Source organism: Myxocyprinus asiaticus, chromosome 43 (assembly GCF_019703515.2).
Source record: "Myxocyprinus asiaticus isolate MX2 ecotype Aquarium Trade chromosome 43, UBuf_Myxa_2, whole genome shotgun sequence".
In the NCBI taxonomy this organism is placed as follows: Eukaryota; Metazoa; Chordata; class Actinopteri; order Cypriniformes; family Catostomidae; genus Myxocyprinus; species Myxocyprinus asiaticus.
The window spans coordinates 35,142,296-35,162,691 of record NC_059386.1 but is presented as its reverse complement, the minus strand read 5'-3'; the positions used below and the strand labels follow the sequence as shown (position 1 = coordinate 35,162,691).

The 20,396-nt window shown below is 37.3% G+C and overlaps 2 protein-coding genes across 2 annotated transcripts in view; both read left to right on the top strand.

Annotated features, from left to right (window-relative positions):
- Positions 1 to 2,522, top strand: part of wu:fb59d01 (uncharacterized protein LOC322379 homolog) — a 6,388-nt gene extending 3,866 nt beyond the window's left edge. The window contains exons 4-6 of the mRNA XM_051686383.1: positions 1,611 to 1,676; positions 1,814 to 1,892; positions 2,017 to 2,522. Of these exons, the coding sequence (XP_051542343.1) occupies positions 1,611 to 1,676; positions 1,814 to 1,892; positions 2,017 to 2,074 (203 nt within the window). The 3' untranslated portion in view covers positions 2,075 to 2,522. The remainder of the gene's footprint in view (positions 1 to 1,610; positions 1,677 to 1,813; positions 1,893 to 2,016) is intronic.
- A 3,966-nt stretch (positions 2,523 to 6,488) lies between these two features.
- Positions 6,489 to 20,396, top strand: part of LOC127433960 (myosin-IIIb) — a 53,003-nt gene continuing 39,095 nt past the window's right edge. The window contains exons 1-4 of the mRNA XM_051686356.1: positions 6,489 to 7,198; positions 7,573 to 7,638; positions 7,779 to 7,909; positions 13,873 to 13,975. Of these exons, the coding sequence (XP_051542316.1) occupies positions 7,097 to 7,198; positions 7,573 to 7,638; positions 7,779 to 7,909; positions 13,873 to 13,975 (402 nt within the window). The 5' untranslated portion in view covers positions 6,489 to 7,096. The remainder of the gene's footprint in view (positions 7,199 to 7,572; positions 7,639 to 7,778; positions 7,910 to 13,872; positions 13,976 to 20,396) is intronic.

Below are 20,396 nucleotides of genomic sequence, written 5' to 3'. Positions count from 1 at the left end.
TTCAACTCAAATTGTGAAACTCGTGTATTAAATAAATTCAATGCACACAGACTGAAGTAGTTTAAGTCTTTGGTTCTTTTAATTGTGATGATTTTGGCTCACATTTAACAAAAACCCACCAATTCACTATCTCAACAAATTAGAATATGGTGACATGCCAATCAGCTAATCAACTCAAAACACCTGCAAAGGTTTCCTGAGCCTTCAAAATGGTCTCTCAGTTTGGTTCACTAGGCTACACAATCATGGGGAAGACTGCTGATCTGACAGTTGTCCAGAAGACAATCATTGACACCCTTCACAAGGAGGGTAAGCCACAAACATTCATTGCCAAAGAAGCTGGCTGTTCACAGAGTGCTGTATCCAAGCATGTTAACAGAAAGTTGAGTGGAAGGAAAAAGTGTGGAAGAAAAAGATGCACAACCAACCGAGAGTACCGCAGCCTTATGATTGTCAAGCAAAATCGATTCAAGAATTTGGGTGAACTTCACAAGGAATGGACTGAGGCTGGGGTCAAAGCATCAAGAGCCACCACACACAGACGTGTCAAGGAATTTGGCTACAGTTGTCGTATTCCTCTTGTTAAGCCACTCCTGAACCACAGACAACGTCAGAGGCGTCTTACCTGGGCTAAGGAGAAGAAGAACTGGACTGTTGCCCAGTGTTCCAAAGTCCTCTTTTCAGATGAGAGCCAGTTTTGTATTTCATTTGGAAACCAAGGTCCTAGAGTCTGGAGGAAGGGTGGAGAAGCTCATAGCCCAAGTTGCTTGAAGTCCAGTGTTAAGTTTCCACAGTCTGTGATGATTTGGGGTGCAATGTCATCTGCTGGTGTTAGTCCATTGTGTTTTTTGAAAACCAAAGTCACTGCACCCGTTTACCAAGACATTTTGGAGCACTTCATGCTTCCTTCTGCTGACCAGCTTTTTAAAGATGCTGATTTCATTTTCCAGCAGGATTTGGCACCTGCCCACACTGCCAAAAGCACCAAAAGTTGGTTAAATGACCATGGTGTTGGTGTGCTTGACTGGCCAGCAAACTCACCAGACCTGAACCCCATAGAGAATCTATGGGGTATTGTCAAGAGGAAAATGAGAAACAAGAGACCAAAAAATGCAGATGAGCTGAAGGCCACTGTCAAAGAAACCTGGGCTTCCATACCACCTCAGCAGTGCCACAAACTGATCACCTCCATGCCACGCCAAATTGAGGCAGTAATTAAAGCAAAAGGAGCCCCTACCAAGTATTGAGTACATATACAGTAAATGAACATACTTTCCAGAAGGCCAACAATTCACTAAAAATGTTTTTTTTATTGGTCTTATGATGTATTCTAATTTGTTGAGATAGTGAATTGGTGGGTTTTTGTTAAATGTGAGCCAAAATCATCACAATTAAAAGAACCAAAGACTTAAACTACTTCAGTCTGTGTGCATTGAATTTATTTAATACACGAGTTTCACAATTTGAGTTGAATTACTGAAATAAATGAACTTTTCCACAACATTCTAATTTATTGAGATGCACCTGTATGTTCTTGTGTTGACCACCAGGGGTCAGATCATTCTCACTGTACTGGAATCAATATTGACTTTATGAATTTACTTTTACAGCAAGATCTGGAAGGCTGCTGACCGCTGAAGACTACCCAAACCCTGATCAGAAAACTGTTAATGCAGGTAAAGTCACAAATGCTTAAAAAGGTTTGGAGAGTTGATTTTGTGAAAAATGTCTTTGCATCCTCTTTTTTTTTTTAATAATCTTTAAATTCAAGGGTCCATAAACACTCTTGTAACATGTATGTGTCCCCTGTCAGGGCTGATTGTTGGTATTTTGGGTGGTCTTGTGTTCGTCGGTGCTGTCATTTCTGCTATTGTGATGTTTGTGCTCCACAAGTAAGTATCAACGGATGAAGGTGATAAACGCACATTTCTGCAATAAAATAATTTGACCAAGTGCAATCTTTAAATGCTTGAGAATGTAAATGTGGTTAAATGAAATGTATCTTTTCATTTTTAGGAAGAGCAAGATGGTCGAAAGGAAGCCGGTGCCAACATCCGATATCGAAATGAACTAGAAGAACATGATTGCTACAACATCCTGTCTGTACATATGTCATTAGTGCTTTTGTATCATTTATACCAGTCCTGTTTTAAAAGTGGTTGAAATATTGGTATACAACAATGCGTATATAGTGTCCACAATTAAAATGTGTGAGTCTGCATTCCTTTTGGTCCAGTCATGACATCAGACTCTCTACTGTATGCTGTAAAATCATGTTTTATGTGGGGAAAAGCATTCATTATTGTACTTGATCAAATCTGATGTCTGTCTGTACTTATAATGTATTGATGTAATCATATAGTCTTTGTTATGAATGTTCTTTATTGTGAAGTTTTATTAGTATAATAAAGATGAAACATTCTTATGTATTCCTCTGATTACATGTCTTACTAAACATTAATTGATTTAATCATGAGGAAACAGTCACAGTAATGTAATAACCCAGAAATATTCCTCAGTAAAGGTGGCTGTTCTCATTAAATAACAAATACTACAGTATGCTTTCCATTTCTGCAGCATATAGTTTGTGTATTTAGTATGCAAATGTTTTTGTATGCTTTAAAATTTTTTAAAATGTGCAGTATACATCCACTGAATAGAATACTGATTTCCACAATACAATGTGCTCGACTTGATTTTCCATTACTAGTGTGATGAAAACCAATACATACTAGCATACTACTCTTACTATTTCTGCTGTATTTATACTGAATATATCTATATAATATGGTGGTATGCTATACTGGTCATAGCACAAGATTTTTAATATCTTTTTTTTTTTTTTACTTATTATTTGACCAGACATGCCGAAAGTGCAAAAAAGGTGTTTTTTTTTTGCACCAAATTTGATTACAAAGGCAAAACAACCGTATTTATGCCTCAGATGATAATTGGATGACAATAATCATGTGACAATGTAGCATACTGCATATTTTTTTACACACAGTCTTTTTTATTATTATTATTGGCAGTATACAGTATACATTGCACAATATGCTGTATGAAGTACGCTAGTATTCAATTCCAAACATATCCATAAAAATAAAAAATAAAACTGACATGTAATTTTTTTTGGATGTTCAAATACTTTCTTATATCCCAGCTCAGAAAAATAGTTCACCAAAAATGTTTAATTCTTTCATCATTTACTCAGCCTCATGCCATCCCAGATGCGTGTGACTTTCTTTCTTCTGCAGAACACAAACAAAGATAGTAGTAGAATATCTAGAATATATATCTTTTAGTAGAATATCTCAGCTCTGTAGGTCCATATAATGCAAGTAAATGGGGTCCAAAACTTTGAAGCTCCAAAAAAGCACATTAAGGCAGTATAAAAGTAATCCATGTCTTCTGAAGTGATCCAAACGGTTTTGGGTGAGAACAGTAATTTTTTTTACTATTAATCATGACATAAGCAATTGATTTTGGACATACTTCATCCGGGGAAGTTGGCATCGTCTCGTGTCCCAAATATATGATGTAATAACAACAACCGCAAAAATGATCTGCTTTGGTTTTGTTAAACAAGCTCCATTCAAGCACAAGGAACAATTATCTTGGTATATATAACACTTACAGTTGAGAAGATTCATTGCCGTTCCTTTAAATCCAGTGTTTTGAACATGATGTCACCTCAGCTCCCGAGGGATTATGTGATCGTTAAGTGTCTAGTCGATCCGCACTTCAAAATCTCGCAAGAAATAGTAGGTCATCCGGGTATTTCTCGCTTACTGTTTCATGAATTCTGTGGATTCGGACATACTACTACATTGGTGTAATGGTAGCCAGCTGGTAGGTAGCTGTGCAGTATGTAAACCTCACTTCGCTGGCCTCAAGAGAAGGCGCTAGCGACTGACGCTAGGGGCTGTAGCCTTTAGCCTCCTCGTTAGCACGCCCGCCTCCCATGCTGGTGACTCCGGTTCGAATCCCGCTCAGAGCAGGTCAAGCAGGACCGGTTACAGTGGTGCCGTGACCCGGATGGGAGTGAGGTTTAGGGGGTGAGTGTAATGGTAGCCAGCTGGTAGGTTGCTGTGCAGTGTGTAAACCTCACATCGCTAGCTTTAAGAGGCGCACTAGCGACTGACGCTAGGGGCTGTAGCCTTTAGCCTCCTCGTTAGCGCGCCCACCTCCCATGCTGCCGACACCAGTTTGAATCCCGCTTGGAGCAGGTCAAGCAGGACCAGTTACATTGGCATACTGTTTTTGCATACTATGTAGTAGAGAAGTATGGATATTCAGACGCAGCGATGGATTACTTTTATGGTGGCTTTATGTGCTTTTTGGAGCTTCAAAGTTTTGGTCACCATTCACTTGCATTTTATGGACATACAGAGCTGAGATAAGCCTGGTTTATACTTTGGAAGAAGCCAAACTTTTTTCTCTTGGGTGAACAAACACACCATTTTAAAATTAGTTAGTTTAGGGTGATGTCTAAAGTACTGTTCCAGCCACAATAAAGGCATTAATGCAGGCTTTTCTCTCCGTGGACCGCCGCTTTAAGTGCTGTGTCGCTTCTTTCCTTGATTAAACTTGTCACAGCCCCTTCCACTTTTAAATACTCCAATCTCTCTTTGCTCATTTGTCGTGGCCACACTGTCTTTGTAGAGTTTGTGTTGCAAATCATGTAAAAAAGTATACTTCCGCACAATCTCTGAGAGACAGGCTTCAGAGTTATCCATTTTAACGACAGTAACCTAGGTAACAGCTCCTCAGCTTGCACACGTGATTGTAAATAAAAAATGTCACATCCAAACCACACTTATGATTAGTTTTAACCAATCATCAGCGTTCTTTGACCAGCCGAGTTCTCCTAGATCAAGAATTTCAGAGATGTGCACGAACAGGATAAATCTCACCAGACGAATACATTGGCAGAACAAAAATGTCACTGCATTTCGTCATCATTTGAAGGCGAACTAAGCGAAGACTGTTCACCCAGTAGGTATAAATTAACATATATTCTTCTAAAAATCTTTGTTTATGTTCTGCAGAAGAAAGAAAGTCATAAACATCTGGGATGGCATGAGGGTAAGTAAACGGTGAGAGAATTAAAATTTTTAGGTGAACTGTTCCTTTAATATTCAGAAGCAATTAAACTGTAAAACATTTCAAGTTGGTTAAACTCAGAAACGAATGTTCACCTGCTGCCTTAAAAACTTGAGTAAACTCAACTTGAAGATAACCTTTGTTTCAACTCAAATAGTTACGTTTTACAAGTTGTTTAATTAATGATCATTTGTTGTTTCTACTTGATACTCTGAGTTAAAACAACTTACTATGTTACATTATCAATTCAAGAAAACTCAATTTATCTTGTCAAATAAACATACAATTCTTGACTATTTCAACTCACACTTTCAAGTTAAGATAACTTAAACTATATTCGTATAAATTGCCATTTAAAAAAAAAAAAAAAAAAAAGTATATATCTTTTTTTTTTTTATCCCCTTTTCTCCCAATTTGGAATGCCCAATTCCCACTACTTAGTAGGTCCTCGTGGTGGTGCGGTTACTCACCTCAGTCCAGGTGCCGGAGGACAAGTCTCTGTTGCCTCCGCTTCTGAGACCGTCAATCTGCGCATCTGATCATGTGGCTTGTTGAGTGCATTACGTGGAGATATAGCGCATGTGGAGGCTCACACTATTCTCCGCGGCATCCACGCACAACTCACCACGCGCCCCACCGAGAGCGAGAACCACATTATAGCGACCATGAGGAGGTTACCCCATGTGACTCTACCCTCCCTAGCAACTGGGCCAATTTGGTTGCTTAGGAGACCTGGCTGGAGTCACTCAGCACACCCTGGATTCGAACTCGCGACTCCAGGTGTGGTAGTCAGCGTCAATACTCGCTGAGCTACCCAGGCCCCCATCGATTGCCATTTTAAGTTAAGAGCACTAATGTTTTTAAATTGTTTCTTAAATTTATTTCTCATCTTGAGTAATAACGGCAAGTTTGCCAGTATCCTTATTTACACTGAATGAACTTACAAGTTATCTGCTCAAAAATATACAATTTATTTTAACAAGAACAATGTTACACAAGCTTGAACATTGGCTTGGGAATTCATTCCTAGTAGGACAACAGGTTTTAATAAAGAATGGTTGGAAAAACATCAATTTCATCAAAATAATATCCAGGTTTCTCCATTGATTTACAGAACTGGTGCAGCATGTTCGCAGAGCACGGTCAATGTGCTGAACTTTTCACCACGCAAGAAAGTGTCAACTTTATTACATTTTATCAACATTAATGAAAAAATACAAACTCACCGTTACTCAACAGAAATTCAGCTACTCCAGCTCACTCAAAAAGGCGGCAACTTCTCTGTATTTGCTGCTCAGTATCTCCTCCTTCCCCTTTTTCTACTTATAACTAACAGACATGAGTTAAATGAACATTGAAAACCCAGACAAAACTCGCAAGTAGTCAAGACTATGGATTACTTTAAGTTTAATTTTTTGATCCAAAACTTGTCATGACAACAGGATTTAAAGATAGGAAATAAGTTAACATAACTTAATGGGGTTATCATGTTTTACAGTGTATAAGTAAACCATTCAGAGGTTGTTTTCCCAACTTTCATCATTCCACTGTTTGTTTTGAGCAACCCGTCCAGCCCAGCACAACAACGATGGCTCAACCAATGGCGTGAGTCTGGGGCGGGACTATCTGTTAGTTTGACCAATGGGAGATCAAGGCTGCGTTCAGAAAGCTGTCTGAAAACAATGTTCATTTTTGCAATTCCGATTGGCGGCGCTAGTGGCGCATAAATCGGTCTGTCTGGTATGTAGTAAAGTAGTATGGTATTCCGAATAAATTCAATTGTATTTATTTTTTTTATTCTGGTAGGAAGGGGTTAATGATGGTGCGTATTAGGGGGCGGAGAGAGATCTGTGTGTCAGAGATCTTCAGAGTCAGCAGCTGCGTGAATGTGACTGAACATGGATTAAAACACACGAGCTGTTGTTCTGTGATGCGAGGAAACGTGATATTCTATCAGTTTAAGGATAAGTGTGTCTTTTAGAGAGAAATCATGGAGGAACATCTTCCTGAAGATCTGGCGAATCTGTCTGAACTGGACGAGAAAACTTTGCTGGAGGTTTTGACTAGACGTTTCACACAAAGTCACATTTACGTGAGTAAATAAGACGATTCAAGACTTGTGAAAATAATTTCTGTTATAAGAAAGACTAGTCGATGTATAAATTGGTAGTTGACGTTTCTAGGGCCTTTTTTTTTTTTTTTTTTTAAGGTCTAAATGTGTTTAAAGTGCATCTCTTAACCCATTTCCATTCACTGGTTCATTTTAAATGGTCCTGAGGTGTGACAAATGCATTTTTAAAAGTTCAAATGTTCAATAATAAATAAGAGGTCATAAGAAACCCATAATAATTAGAAAAATGTCACAATGTGGGACATGCAGCAAAACAGCTGGCTGAACTTTCCCAGGCCTTGTTGTGAGCTATAACTTCTGATTAACTCAATTTATGTGTTTTTATACCTTTTCAGACCTATGTAGGAGACATCTTGGTGGCTATTAACCCATTTAAGTATCTTTCAATCTATGAAAAAGAGGTAAGAATTGACAACATGCGTTTCTTTAGCTGATAAGATTTAAAAATACATATATTTGTTCTTCCTGGAAGATTTATGAGCACTGAAATCTAGTCAAAGTCTATAACCAAGTTGAAATTCTGACCCAATTCTCAATGCAGGTATCAGAGAGGTATAAATGTCATGAGAAGAGGTCTTTGCCCCCTCATATATTTGCTGTGGCTGACAGAGCTTATCAGTCCATGCTGGGACGTCTGGCCACGGGACCCAAGAACCAGTGTATCGTAATCAGGTGTGTGTGTGTCTGTGTTTCGATTATTTCTTTGTGTTGCAATGAAATTGGTTCATTAAAACTAATTTTGTCTATTGTAAAGTAAGGTGGTTGTCAGTAGAGGTTGACCGATAGTGGATTTTGCCGATAGCGATAACTAAGGTGACGGAAAAGGACGATTTTTATAGATTTTTGCCTATAACCAATTGTTCCAAAAAGCAACTGTTGGCACCGATTAATCGGAAAAACCGATATATCAGTCTACCTCTAGTTTTCAGTAACTCTACTGGTTGTCAGTAGAGGTTGACCAATAGTGGATTTTGCCGACAGCGATAACTAAGGTGACGGAAAAGGACGATTTTTATAGATTTTTGCCTATAACCAATTGTTCCAAAAAAGTAACTGTTGGCACCGATATATCGGTTTTACCGATTAATCGGTCTATCTCTAGTTTTCAGTAACTCTATTGTCTGTCAGTACAGTATGAAATCTCTTGCCTAGTCTTGTTTGTTTTTTCAACACACGGACATGCAGAGACAAGACAAGCATTCCTTCATATGTTTGACACTTCAGTATAGAAAAGACTGCTTGTGTCTGTTCAGTGTTTTATCTAAAAACACAACACTTCGCATTATTAAGCCAAAATACACTTATCGTACAATCTTGGGTTCACACGCGCTATGTCTCCACGGTAACGCGCTCAACAAGATTCGTCCTCCGCCACCCGGATTGAGGCGAGTCACTACGCCACCATGAGGACTTGGAGCGCATTGGGAATTGGGCATTACAAATTGGGGAGAAAAAGGGGAGAAAAAAAATAATAATAATTCTGACTGTAATTCCACCCAGAGCTTGCAAACTACATTCACCAAAATCAGCATAGTTCTTCAGGCTGTTCAGACATAGTATGCTTTATTTTTTTTCTAACTGATCAATTGGTTTTATTGTTAAGAATCTGAGAAATGTAAACTGTCTGTAATGCTGCTTTTTTTTTTTAAAAAACATCCAGGCAAGGTTTAGTCAAGCAAACATTCAAAGTTTGTTTTGACTAACTAACTTTTCTTATTTTTTGTCTGTTCTTAAAGGAATACTCCGGGTTCAATACAAGTTAAGCTCAATCAACAGCATGGCATAATGTTAATTAATTTCGAATCATCCCGCCTTTAAAAAAAAAAAAAAAAAGCAATAATCTGGGTTACAGTGACAAATAGGGGTGGGCGATATGAGCAAAATCCTATATCACGATATGAGTAATTTTATATCACGGTAACGATACATATCACGATAGTACACTCAGGACCTTCAGGACAAAAATGTCCCCATTGAAACCCATTAAAACTGCAATATTTGATTCCAGTGCCATTAAAGCATAAAATCATGAATTCTATGATATTATGCTTTCATTCTGGAGCCCTGGTTCAAAATTTTAATTTTTAATATTTTCCACCAGATGATGCCATTTTTCTCATGTTTAGCCTATGGAGCAAATACAAGCTTTTCCCCTATTTTCTGTTTGCTAGCGCAAATGTGGGCCAATTGAATAAATGATGCAACTAAAATTGTGTGGGTGTGTTGGTATGGATGTCAGAGTGTGTTTTGTATGTGTGTATTGAGAAATTTGTGTGTGTGTGTGTAAAAACAAAAAAAAAAACAACAGTGGCTTTATGTAAACAAACTGGCATTTAAAGGGTTAAAATCCTGAAAATGAATGAATATTTGGTAGTTGTGATCAGGACTGATGTTGGTTAAAAAAATTAACTCATTGAAGGTGGAAAATTATATTAATATATCATATTATTATGGCATTTCTTTGACGTGGACATTTTTGTCCTTGAAGGACCTCTGTGTTTTTTTTTTTTTTATTGACGCACAAGGGTTAAGCCATGTCGCAATGTGTAATTTTGAGTAATCCAGTCAGAGACTTACATACTTTATAAATGAAAACTTCTTCATCCTATATAATTTTCTCTTTATTTTGAACTTGACAAACAATAGTCAAAGTAAAAAAAATAAAAAATAAATGCCACATTTCAGTCTGATGTGCACCAATTTTCTTTTTTCTTTTTATTATATTATTATTATTATTATTTTTGTTGTTATTGTTGTTATTATTATGATTATTGTTATAACTTTCCTCAAGAAACATAACATCTTCTCAAAGCAATGCAAAAAGTAAAATAACATAAAAAATTATCCATAAATAAACACTTAATTAGGCTCTTAGTGTTTTTAGTAATTATATAAAGAAAATATAAAATATCTGAAGGAAAATATGGTATGGATGGTTTGTTTCCTGATATCAGACATCATTCGAACAGAATTTTAGAAAGGGTTTTGATGTGTATTTTAAAAACCCACTCGACAATCAAGAGAAACCAGAATGAGTAGCGGGTGTGATCTGTGCTTTTTCTGTCACAGGAGCACAAATGAAGGGACTGGGATGACTTCAAGACTCGTGCGCACTTGCGTGTTTCAGACTGTGTACGCAACGCCTGTACAAAATACAGCTGCGCGTGTTTGGATGGGAGGCATGTTTGGAGCGTGGGATCAGTGTCACTGAATTTGTTTTGATGGTGGCTCGAGCGGAATTTAATGCCGCAGAAGTGGATTCAGTGTCATTTTTTTCTCGTGTTCTAGACAAGCTTTTCATCTAATGATACATGCAGCTGTCAGTGAAAAACTGCATTTCATTAGTCTCACCCCAGACCACTGATACATATGCACACATGGATATATCGACATACACAATGTACAAATCTTGCAAATCGCTGTTTCGCGTTTTCTGAAGCCAAACTAATTCCACACCATGGAGGATGCACGTTTTCCTTCATAATCTCCTCTCATCTTATTCAAATGAATTTGAGGTACGAGCAATCGCACTGCCTTCCTCCATTTATCTGACAGAGTGTGTAATGTGTACGTGTTATGTGCCGTTCACATTTCTCGTGTGGCAATTTTGCATTACCACGATAGAGACGGTAATCAAAAATGTGCCAGTTGGCAAATTTCTACCGGTTTATTATGTCTGCCAGTATATCTCCCACCCCTAGTGACAAACTTACAATGGAAGTCAATGGGGTCAATCTGTAAACATTAAAATACTCACAGCCCCTCTACAGTGCGAGTAAATCACTTGCATATGCGACCAAATTTCACGATAAGCGACTAAAAAATGTCTGCTATTAGCCATTGGCTGGTTAATATTCAGATTGCACTTGCCAGCGATTGAGTTGTGTAGTGGCGAAGAACAACTTTAGTAACGAGATCCTTTCACTGCATGTTGTGTCTCGTGAGCACGCACACTGATGGAAATTGAAATTATTCGGCTGCAGTGGGTCCTGAGGTGTCATGATTGTGGTGTCTCCATCGCTTAAGTTGAGCTGTGATATGCAATAGTTACATTTACATTGCATTTAACAACGTCAACTCTGATTTTGCTTACATTTTTCCACGGACTGTTTTCACAACATTCTCCGTTTTACAGCATATACTGAAAAGTGTAATGCACCTGTTGGAAGGTAAAAGAGTTGCAAAACTCGAGAGCTTGTAGATTTGAATTTAAGAACTTGTACATAAATATTTGTACATGCAAGAGAGATTTATGTGATGTGTGTCCAAAGATGAGATCCACCCACTCCATTTTCATTTCATAATGTTGCTTTTAATTTAACGATTTAAACAACTTTGGAGCTCAAATAATAGATGAGTTTTAACAAGAATTAATGAAAGTGCTTTTATAAAATTACAGTCTTCACACTTCTGCCTTTAAACACTCCAAATATTGGCCCCATTCACTTCCATTGTAAGTGCCTCACAGTAACCTCGAAGGAATGGGTCAAAATAATTTTTTGTGGTAATAAACATTATGCCACAAATGCTGTCAATTCCACTTAACTTGTATTAAACCAATAATATTCCTTTAAAGTCTAGGTAGGTAATTTCATGTCAGATCAAACTAAATAGAGATGGGTATTGCATTAATTCAAGAGCCATATGTGTCGCTTATTCTTAATAAAAGTGTATTTTTATACTCTTGAAAATCGAGATTTGACAGTGTTGTTTTTATGCGTATAAATAAAGGTTAATTTCTAGTTTCAACATTATTTATACTTTAGACCTTTGGTTTTTTTTAACATAAATTAGCTTCATACAACACCATTGTTGGTTTTCAACCGTTGAAAATGGGTAAAATTTTACAATTTAAACTTGTAGCCACATTGAAAGCCCCATATCTTTGGGATTTAACCATACAGTGCCTTAAAAAATGAAAATACAAAAAGAAAAATTTGTTCTGAGCCAGAGTCTAAAAGGTTATTAAGACATATTTAATACTTCTGGAGTTATAGGCACTCCAACTTTGGAAAACAACACAAAAAAGTGTTTTTTCCAATGTTTGGACTCACACCATTGGCATATAATAGAACAAGAGGTGCTGAAGTCAACTGATTTGAGTGATACACCTACCCATCTCTGTGTAAAAATAAAATAATGAAGCTGACACCTTTCTAAGGTTATTTTTTTGACCTGTTGTTTTGCTCCAAAACAGGTAATTTTCATAGGTGAAAATGATCATTTTGACCCAACCCCTTACAAAATAACAGATTACTCAGTAAATATTGATCCATGGCATTTAGTATTTTGGCTTTCATCATCTTTTATGTTCATCTTATTCAAGTAAAAAATAAATAAACGTAAAAAATTGGAGCCGGGGACCTCTGGTTGAGTTGACATAAAAGACCTGGAATGAATGAAATAACCATGAATGACCATTACATGAATAATAATGTTTTTTAGTTCCTGCCTTCTCATTCACTGTAATCTCCATTCAGTAGTATTGCTGATACCTGACAGTACTCACAGCAGTATCAGGTTTCATATTTCAGGTTTTTCCTCAGCATGCAGTTCTTCCTCTGAGACTCTGCACTGATGCCTTACCGTAAGAATATCGGCTTAATGTATTTTTCAGAAATGGATCCTCACATTATGAGCATTGATAGGGAACTGAGCGGTGCTAAAAGACCATCAGAAAATGCAAAGACTCTTCTTATTCAATGGCCAACAGACTACTGATTATTTAAACAGGCCCCTGACCCTCAATAGGGCACAATGGTGGCATCACCCTTAGTAACCATATGGCCGGTCATGAATGAGAGCGCTGCCCTTGTACCAGTGGACTGAGGATGATAATCACCCAGATAACAGGGAAAGAATGCTTTTAATGCGCACAATGACAGTGTAAGACAAGACACCCATATGTTAAAGTGTGCCCGTGTGGTCAGATCTTAATAATGTTGCTATTTATAGCAGGCAGATGGATGTAATGGCCATATTGTATCCCTAGAAAGAGCTGGCGCATGGAAATTATGTTATATAAACTATATTTATCTCACAAATTCAATAGTACCGTTTGTACTGAGTTTATGATATTTACAGTGGCAACCAGAAAGTGTCCAAATACTTGTTGTTGTCATTTTGAACACTATACTATACATTTAGCATTTAAAACCAAACCAATTTCTTTTTGTGAAATGCATTGCTTGAAAAGTGTGCTTGCTTGCTTGCTTTAAAATAAATGCCATTTGCTTTTGATGTTGTTGACTAATGCAATAACTAAGATAATTTTAAGTTTGACTTAAATGTCCAAATCGTATTTTAAACCAGACTTTCTTTAATTAGTGTCTTTAAATCTGCGCTGTCTGATTGTTTTTAAAAAAAAGAAAGAAAATTGAGCCGGGGACTTCTGTTTGAGTTGACACTGAATGACCCTTTATTGCATAGACCCTCAGGGGTCCATATCAACTACAGTTACACTGTACTTTGATCATTTGGATATAAACGGACCATGAAAATGGACAAAATTGTGTATCTAACTGTGGGAAATATTGATTGGTTCCATTCCAAGTGGTTTGTTTGTGTATTGTCCTGTTGCACAGAAAGAAAGAAAGAAAACCAATACTGTTTTGTTGTAATTGTTTGTGTCACAGTGGTGAGAGCGGGGCGGGAAAAACTGAGAGCACCAAACTGCTGTTGAGACACATCATGGAGCTGTGCAAAGCAAACTCACAACTAGAGCAGCAGATCTTACAGGTATGTGTCTCGACTCCACACAAACATGCATAAACATTTGAGCCGGGTCAGTGGATCTGACACCTCTGCTTGTCTTCATTTGAATATAACCACATGTTTTGCACAGGTTAGGGTGTGAATGACACTGTTTGTGTGTTCAGATTGCCCACTGCATTCAGGTGGTCTGGTGTTTGATTTATAAAGAGGAAGTTGAAAGTGTACCGCACCACTGCAGCCCCTGTTCATTTGTGGTTTTTAACATATGGAAATGAGGCATGACAGATGTTTAATGAAAATGTCCCTCCCACTAATAATTTGACATGTCCTGCACCAACTTTGTTTCAACAGGACAGAAAACTACTCTTCAAGAAACTATAGGTTCTTTAAAAGTATTTAGGAGCCGCAGCCATATATTTAACTGTATGTCTGTAATTTAATGTCTCGGGTGGGTTGAAGGAACAGACGTTTTTTTTGTTCCTTGATCACCGCTGTATTTCCTGGTTTCACCTTGTGTTTGATAAAAATTGGCATCATTCTGTTATCAGTAATTATAGGCTGCGCTGGATACTATAAAACAAGTTTCTGTGATGTCATGCCGCTACTTACATTTATTTAATGTGCTGGTATTACCTTGTCATCACTGTAAACATTACAAAACTTATAGGTGGCATGACACAAATCTTTCTGGTTTCACAACATGATTTGGAAGCACTTGCACAACTAAAAACGTCTTGCTTGGTCATTGATTGGTCAAAAAACACCAGGTGTTAACAGAGATAAAACTGGAAGGTTTCTGTTTTGCTTCCGTTCATTTAAACCATTCTTCAGTTCATTTATATATATGTATGTATGTGTGTGTGTCTGTATATGTGCTCAAAAGTTTGCATACCCTTGGAGAATTGGTCATATATGTACCATTTTTAAAGAAAACATGAGTGAGCAGGCAAAACACATTTCTTTTATTTCTTATGGGATTCATATTCGACTGTAGGTTATAACAGAATGGCACAATCATAAAACAAAACATGGCAACAAAGAAAACAATGAAATGACCCCTGTTCAAAAGTCTGCATACCCTTAGTTCTCAATACTGTGTATTGCCCCCTTTAGCATCAATGACAGCGTGCAGTCTTTTGTAATAGTTGTCTATGAGGCCCCAAATTCTTTCAGGCGATATAGCTGCCCATTCGTCTTGGCAAAATGCCTCCAGGTCATGCAAAGTCTTTGGTCATCTTGCGTGAACCGCATGTTTGAGATCTCCTCAGAGTGGCTCGATGATATTAAGGTCAGGAGACTGTGATGGCCACTCCAGAACCTTCACCTTTTGGTGTGGGAAATTAAACTTTAATTGCCATTTAAACCTGTGTGAGTCACCTTGTGTGTCTGTAACAAAGCCAAACATTCAAGGGTATGTAAACTTTTGATCAGGGCCATTTGTGTGATTTCTGTTATCATTATGATTTAAAAAGGAGCCAAACAACTATGTGATAATAAATGTATTCATATAATCACTATCCTTAAATAAAAGACAGTTTTTTTGCATGATCAGTTATATTTTCAAAATCAATGCCAAAATTTTATAATTTCTGCCAGGGTATGCAAACTTTTGAGCACAACTGTGTGTGTGTGTGTGTGTGTGTGTGTGTGTGTATATACACTACTGGTCAAAAGTTTTGTAACACTTGACTGAAATGTTTCTCATGATCTTAAAAATCTTTTGATCTGAAGGCGTATGCTTAAATGTTTGAAATTAGTTTAGTAGACAAAAATATAATTGTGCCACCATATAAATTTATTTCATTATAAAACTAAAATTTAATTAAAAAAAAGTTTTTGAAATTAATAACTTGGACCAAATAATAAAGAAAAGCAGCCAATAAGTGCCCAACATAGATGGGAACTCCTTCAATACTGTTTAAAAAGCATCCCAGGGTGATACCTCAAGAAGTTGGTTGAGAAAATGTCAAGAGTACATGTCTGCAAATTCTAGACAAAGGGTGACTACTTTGAAGATGCTCAAATATAACAGAGTTTTGATTTATTTTGGATTTTGTTATTCCATAGTTTTGATGACTTTACTATTATTCTAAAATGTGAAAAAAAATTATAATAAAGAATGAGTAAGTGTTTCAAAACGTTTGACCGGTAGTGTATATATGTGTGTGTATATACAGGTGCTGGTCATATAATTAGAATATCATCAAAAAGTTGATTTATTTCACTAATTCCATTCAAAAAGTGAAACTTGTATATTATATTCATTCATTACACACAGACTGATATATTTCAAATGTTTATTTCTTTTAATTTTGATGATTATAACTGACAGCTAAGGAAAATCCCAAATTCAGTATCTCAGAAAATTAGAATATTACTTAAGACCAATACAAAGAAAGGATTTTTAGAAATCTTGGCCAACTGAAAAGTATGAACATGAAAAGTATGAGCATGTACAGTACTCAATACTTAGTTGGGGCTCCTTTTGCCTGAATTACTGCAGCAATGCGGCGTGGCATGGAGTCGATCAGTCTGTGGCACTGCTCAGGTGTTATGAGAGCCCAGGTTGCTCTGATAGTGGCCTTCAGCTCTTCTGCATTGTTGGGTCTGGCATATCGCATCTTCCTCTTCACAATACCCCATCGATTTTCTATGGGGTTAAGGTCAGGCGAGTTTGCTGGCCAATTAAGAACAGGGATACCATGGTCCTAAAACCAGATACTGGTTGCTTTGGCACTGTGTGCAGGTGCCAAGTCCTGTTGGAAAATGAAATCTGCATCTCCATAAAGTTGGTCAGCAGCAGGAAGCAAGTGCTCTAAAACTTCCTGGTATACGGCTGCGTTGACCTTGGACCTCAGAAAACACAGTGGACCAACACCAGCAGATGACATGGCACCCCAAACCATCACTGACTGTGGAAACTTTACACTGGACCTCAAGCAACGTGGATTGTGTGCCTCTCCTCTCTTCCTCCAGACTCTGGGACCCTGATTTCCAAAGGAAATGCAAAATTTACTTTCATCAGAGAACATAACTTTGGACCACTCAGCAGCAGTCCAGTCCTTTTTGTCTTTAGCTCAGGTGAGACACTTCAGACGCTGTCTGTTGTTCAAGAGTGGCTTGACACAAGGAATGCGACAGCTGAAAACCATGTCTTGCATACGTCTGTGCGTAGTGGTTCTCCCCCACATTTTTGAATGGGTTTTGTTTCACAATCCTCTCCAGGGTGCGGTTATCCCTATTGCTTGTACACTTTTTTCTACCACATCTTTTCCTTCCCTTCGCCTCTCTATTAATGTGCTTGGACACAGAGCTCTGTGAACAGCCAGCCTCTTTTGCAATGACCTTTTGTGTCTTGCCCTCCTTGTGCAACATGTCAATGGTCGTCTTTTGGACAACTGTCAAGTCAGCAGTCTTCCCCATGATTGTGTAGCGTACAGATCTAGACTGAGAGACCATTTAAAGGCCTTTGCAGGTGTTTTGAGTTAATTAGCTGATTAGAGTGTGGCACCAGGTGTCTTCAATATTGAACCTTTTCACAATATTCTAATTTTCTGAGATACTGAATTTGGGATTTTCCTTGTCAGTTGTCAGTTATAATCATCAAAATTAAAAGAAATAAACATCTGAAATATATCAGTCTGTGTGTAATGAATGAATATAATATACAAGTTTCACTTTTTGAATGGAATTAGTGAAATAAATCAACTTTTTGATGATATTCTAATTATATGACCAGCACCTGTATATATATATATATATATATATATATATGTATGTGTGTGTGTGTGTGTGTGTGTGTGTGTGTGTGTGTGTGTGATTTCACATTACAATAATCAAAAGGAGATTTTTTGCAATTAGAATGTTTAGGTGGGAAAAAATATTATAATATTATTTATATTAATATAGTAAAAATTGTTTAATTACTGTTGTAGTATCAAAATCAAATCTGGAAATCTGATACCAGCCCTAATTATTTTCATCAGTTAAGCACACTATGCAAAAGGGTCCTTAAAGTAGGCTTCATTTCTATATGTTCAATATGTTATTGTTTTGATTTTGGGGTGACAAGGCAAGTTTCATGAGATTCACCTAAGCAGTGGCTTTTAAACTGTTGTTTCAGCACTTGTGTTCCCTTTTATCCTCTATATTGATATACTGATCAGATGTGAAAGTTGCTTAAACCTGTAGTAAATGAGGAAGTTGATGAAGATGTCAGTTCTGAGTAGCCCGTTTCTCAGCTCTCTTCTGTATTTAAAGCCACAGTCCAAATAAAACTCGCAATCCTATTGATTGGTTATTTTGGTGTTCTTGAAAACCAAAAATGTATTAAAATCAGTTAGGCTCGACGTAGAGTTTGTAATGGTTTAATGGCTGCCACGACATCTGGCATAATATTGATTAATATCGATTACCGCTAAAAATAATTTGGACTTGTCCCTCCTTTTCTTTAAAAAAAGAAACAATCTGGGTTCCAGTGAGGCACTTACAATGGAAGTGAATGGGGGACAATTTTTGACCATTATAATACTCACTGCTACAAGATGTAAACAATGGAGTACTTGCACTGAGCCTCATGACGTACTTCCGCTTTGAAATGGTGTGGCCCGCTAGTTTCCGGTTATATGTGTTTACATGCATCGAGTTGTCTTGTTCCCGAAATGCCACTTCAAATGAGTGTTCAAAAGTGGATTTTAAAATACGGATCTTTTCAGAGATAGCAGAAGAAATATTCTGAACATTACCGTGTACAGCTTCTTCAAAATCTAGTGGAAGAACAGTTTTCCGAGCTTTAATTCAGCCCGAGCCGATCTGAGAAATCAATGGCTGGTATATACTCCAATCCAAGCGCATTTCACAGTTTCTCCTCACACGGAGGTCAGTAGCAGACAGATCAGCTCAAACGGAAATGACAAAAGGTGGAAAGAGAGAAAGGGTGCCAGTACCAGCGGCCTTCTTTGAATTAAACAACTACGTGCTTCAGTCACTGCCATGTTCCATGTGTGAGTGAGGAGAGAGACTCGATGAACACATGCATCAACCTGTTTTTTTTAAATGTTTGTTTTAATCTTTATTTTGTGTCACTGTTTCACTGAGAAGTACTGTATATCGATAAATGTTGAAATGCATATGCACAAGTAAGTAAGAGCTATAACATTTGAAATAGATTAAATAAATGTAGTGTGGTTAAATATATTTTAGCACAGTTATTTATTTATTGTGATTTTTTTAAAGCATGGTCCGAGCAAGATAACTGCTAAATAAATACATCTATTTATCCAAAGGAAATTGGTTTGCAATCGTTGTATGGTGGAACTCATCACTGAATTTCAACTGGCATGAAATATAATCAATGAATGAAACACAGCCTGAGACTGATGCAGGTTATATATGTTTGATTTATTATTCAGGAGCTGAGTTTAGCTACATTTGGAAAGGAAAAAATATATTTAGAGGCAAATTTCAGCAAATTATAAAATTGAGAAGTCACGTTAACGCCCAAAATATGATTTATTGATTTAATCAACTGACATCCCTAAAAAATGAAATAATCTGCCTTCCCATGAATACATTTTTGCACGTAGGCATGCTGAATGCTGTAACTGGAAACGCCTGAGCTGCACTACTTATAATGCGGAAGCAGTTGTGCAAGTAGTCCATATGTGTGTTAACATGATTTTAGTTTGATAAAATCACTTACCTTTTCTGTGTAAAGTTACTAAAAATGATTTAAACAACTTTATAGCTCATGTAACATATGAATTTTAACAGAAGAATTAATATAATTTAATTAAAGTTTGGTGTGAAAAGTGCAAATCAATCCCAGAACAACAGCAAAGGACCTTGTGAAGATGCTGAAGGAAACAGGTAGACGAGTATCTATATCCACAGTAAAACGAGTCCTGTATCGACATAACCTGAAAGGCTGCTCAACAAGGAAGAAGCCACTGCTCCAAAACCACCATACAAAAGCCAGACTACAGTTTGCAAGTGCACATGGAGACAAAGATCTTAATTTATGGAGAAATGTCCTCTTTTCTGATGAAACAGAAATGTAACTGTTTGGCCATAATGACCATCGTTATGTTTGGAGGAAAAAGGGTGAAGCTTGCAAGCCAAAGAACACCATCCCAACCGTGAAGCATGGGGGTGGCAGCATCATGTTGTGGGGGTGCTTTGCTGCAGGAGGGACTGGTGCACTTCACAAAATAGATGGCATCATGAGGAAGGAAATTTATGTGGATATATTGAAAGACGGGACCTGACTCGCCTGAGAACACTTGAAAAATCATGCTCGGCGGGAAAATTGCTTTTAAGCATGCGCAGATTTAAAGGCTCAAATGTGAAAACATCCAAAGTGACTTGCAAGCCAACATTTTGAAACGTTGGAAAGTGATTTCCATAGCTACTTTGCTGGTCTTTCAAGAGGACATTTTGTCTCGAG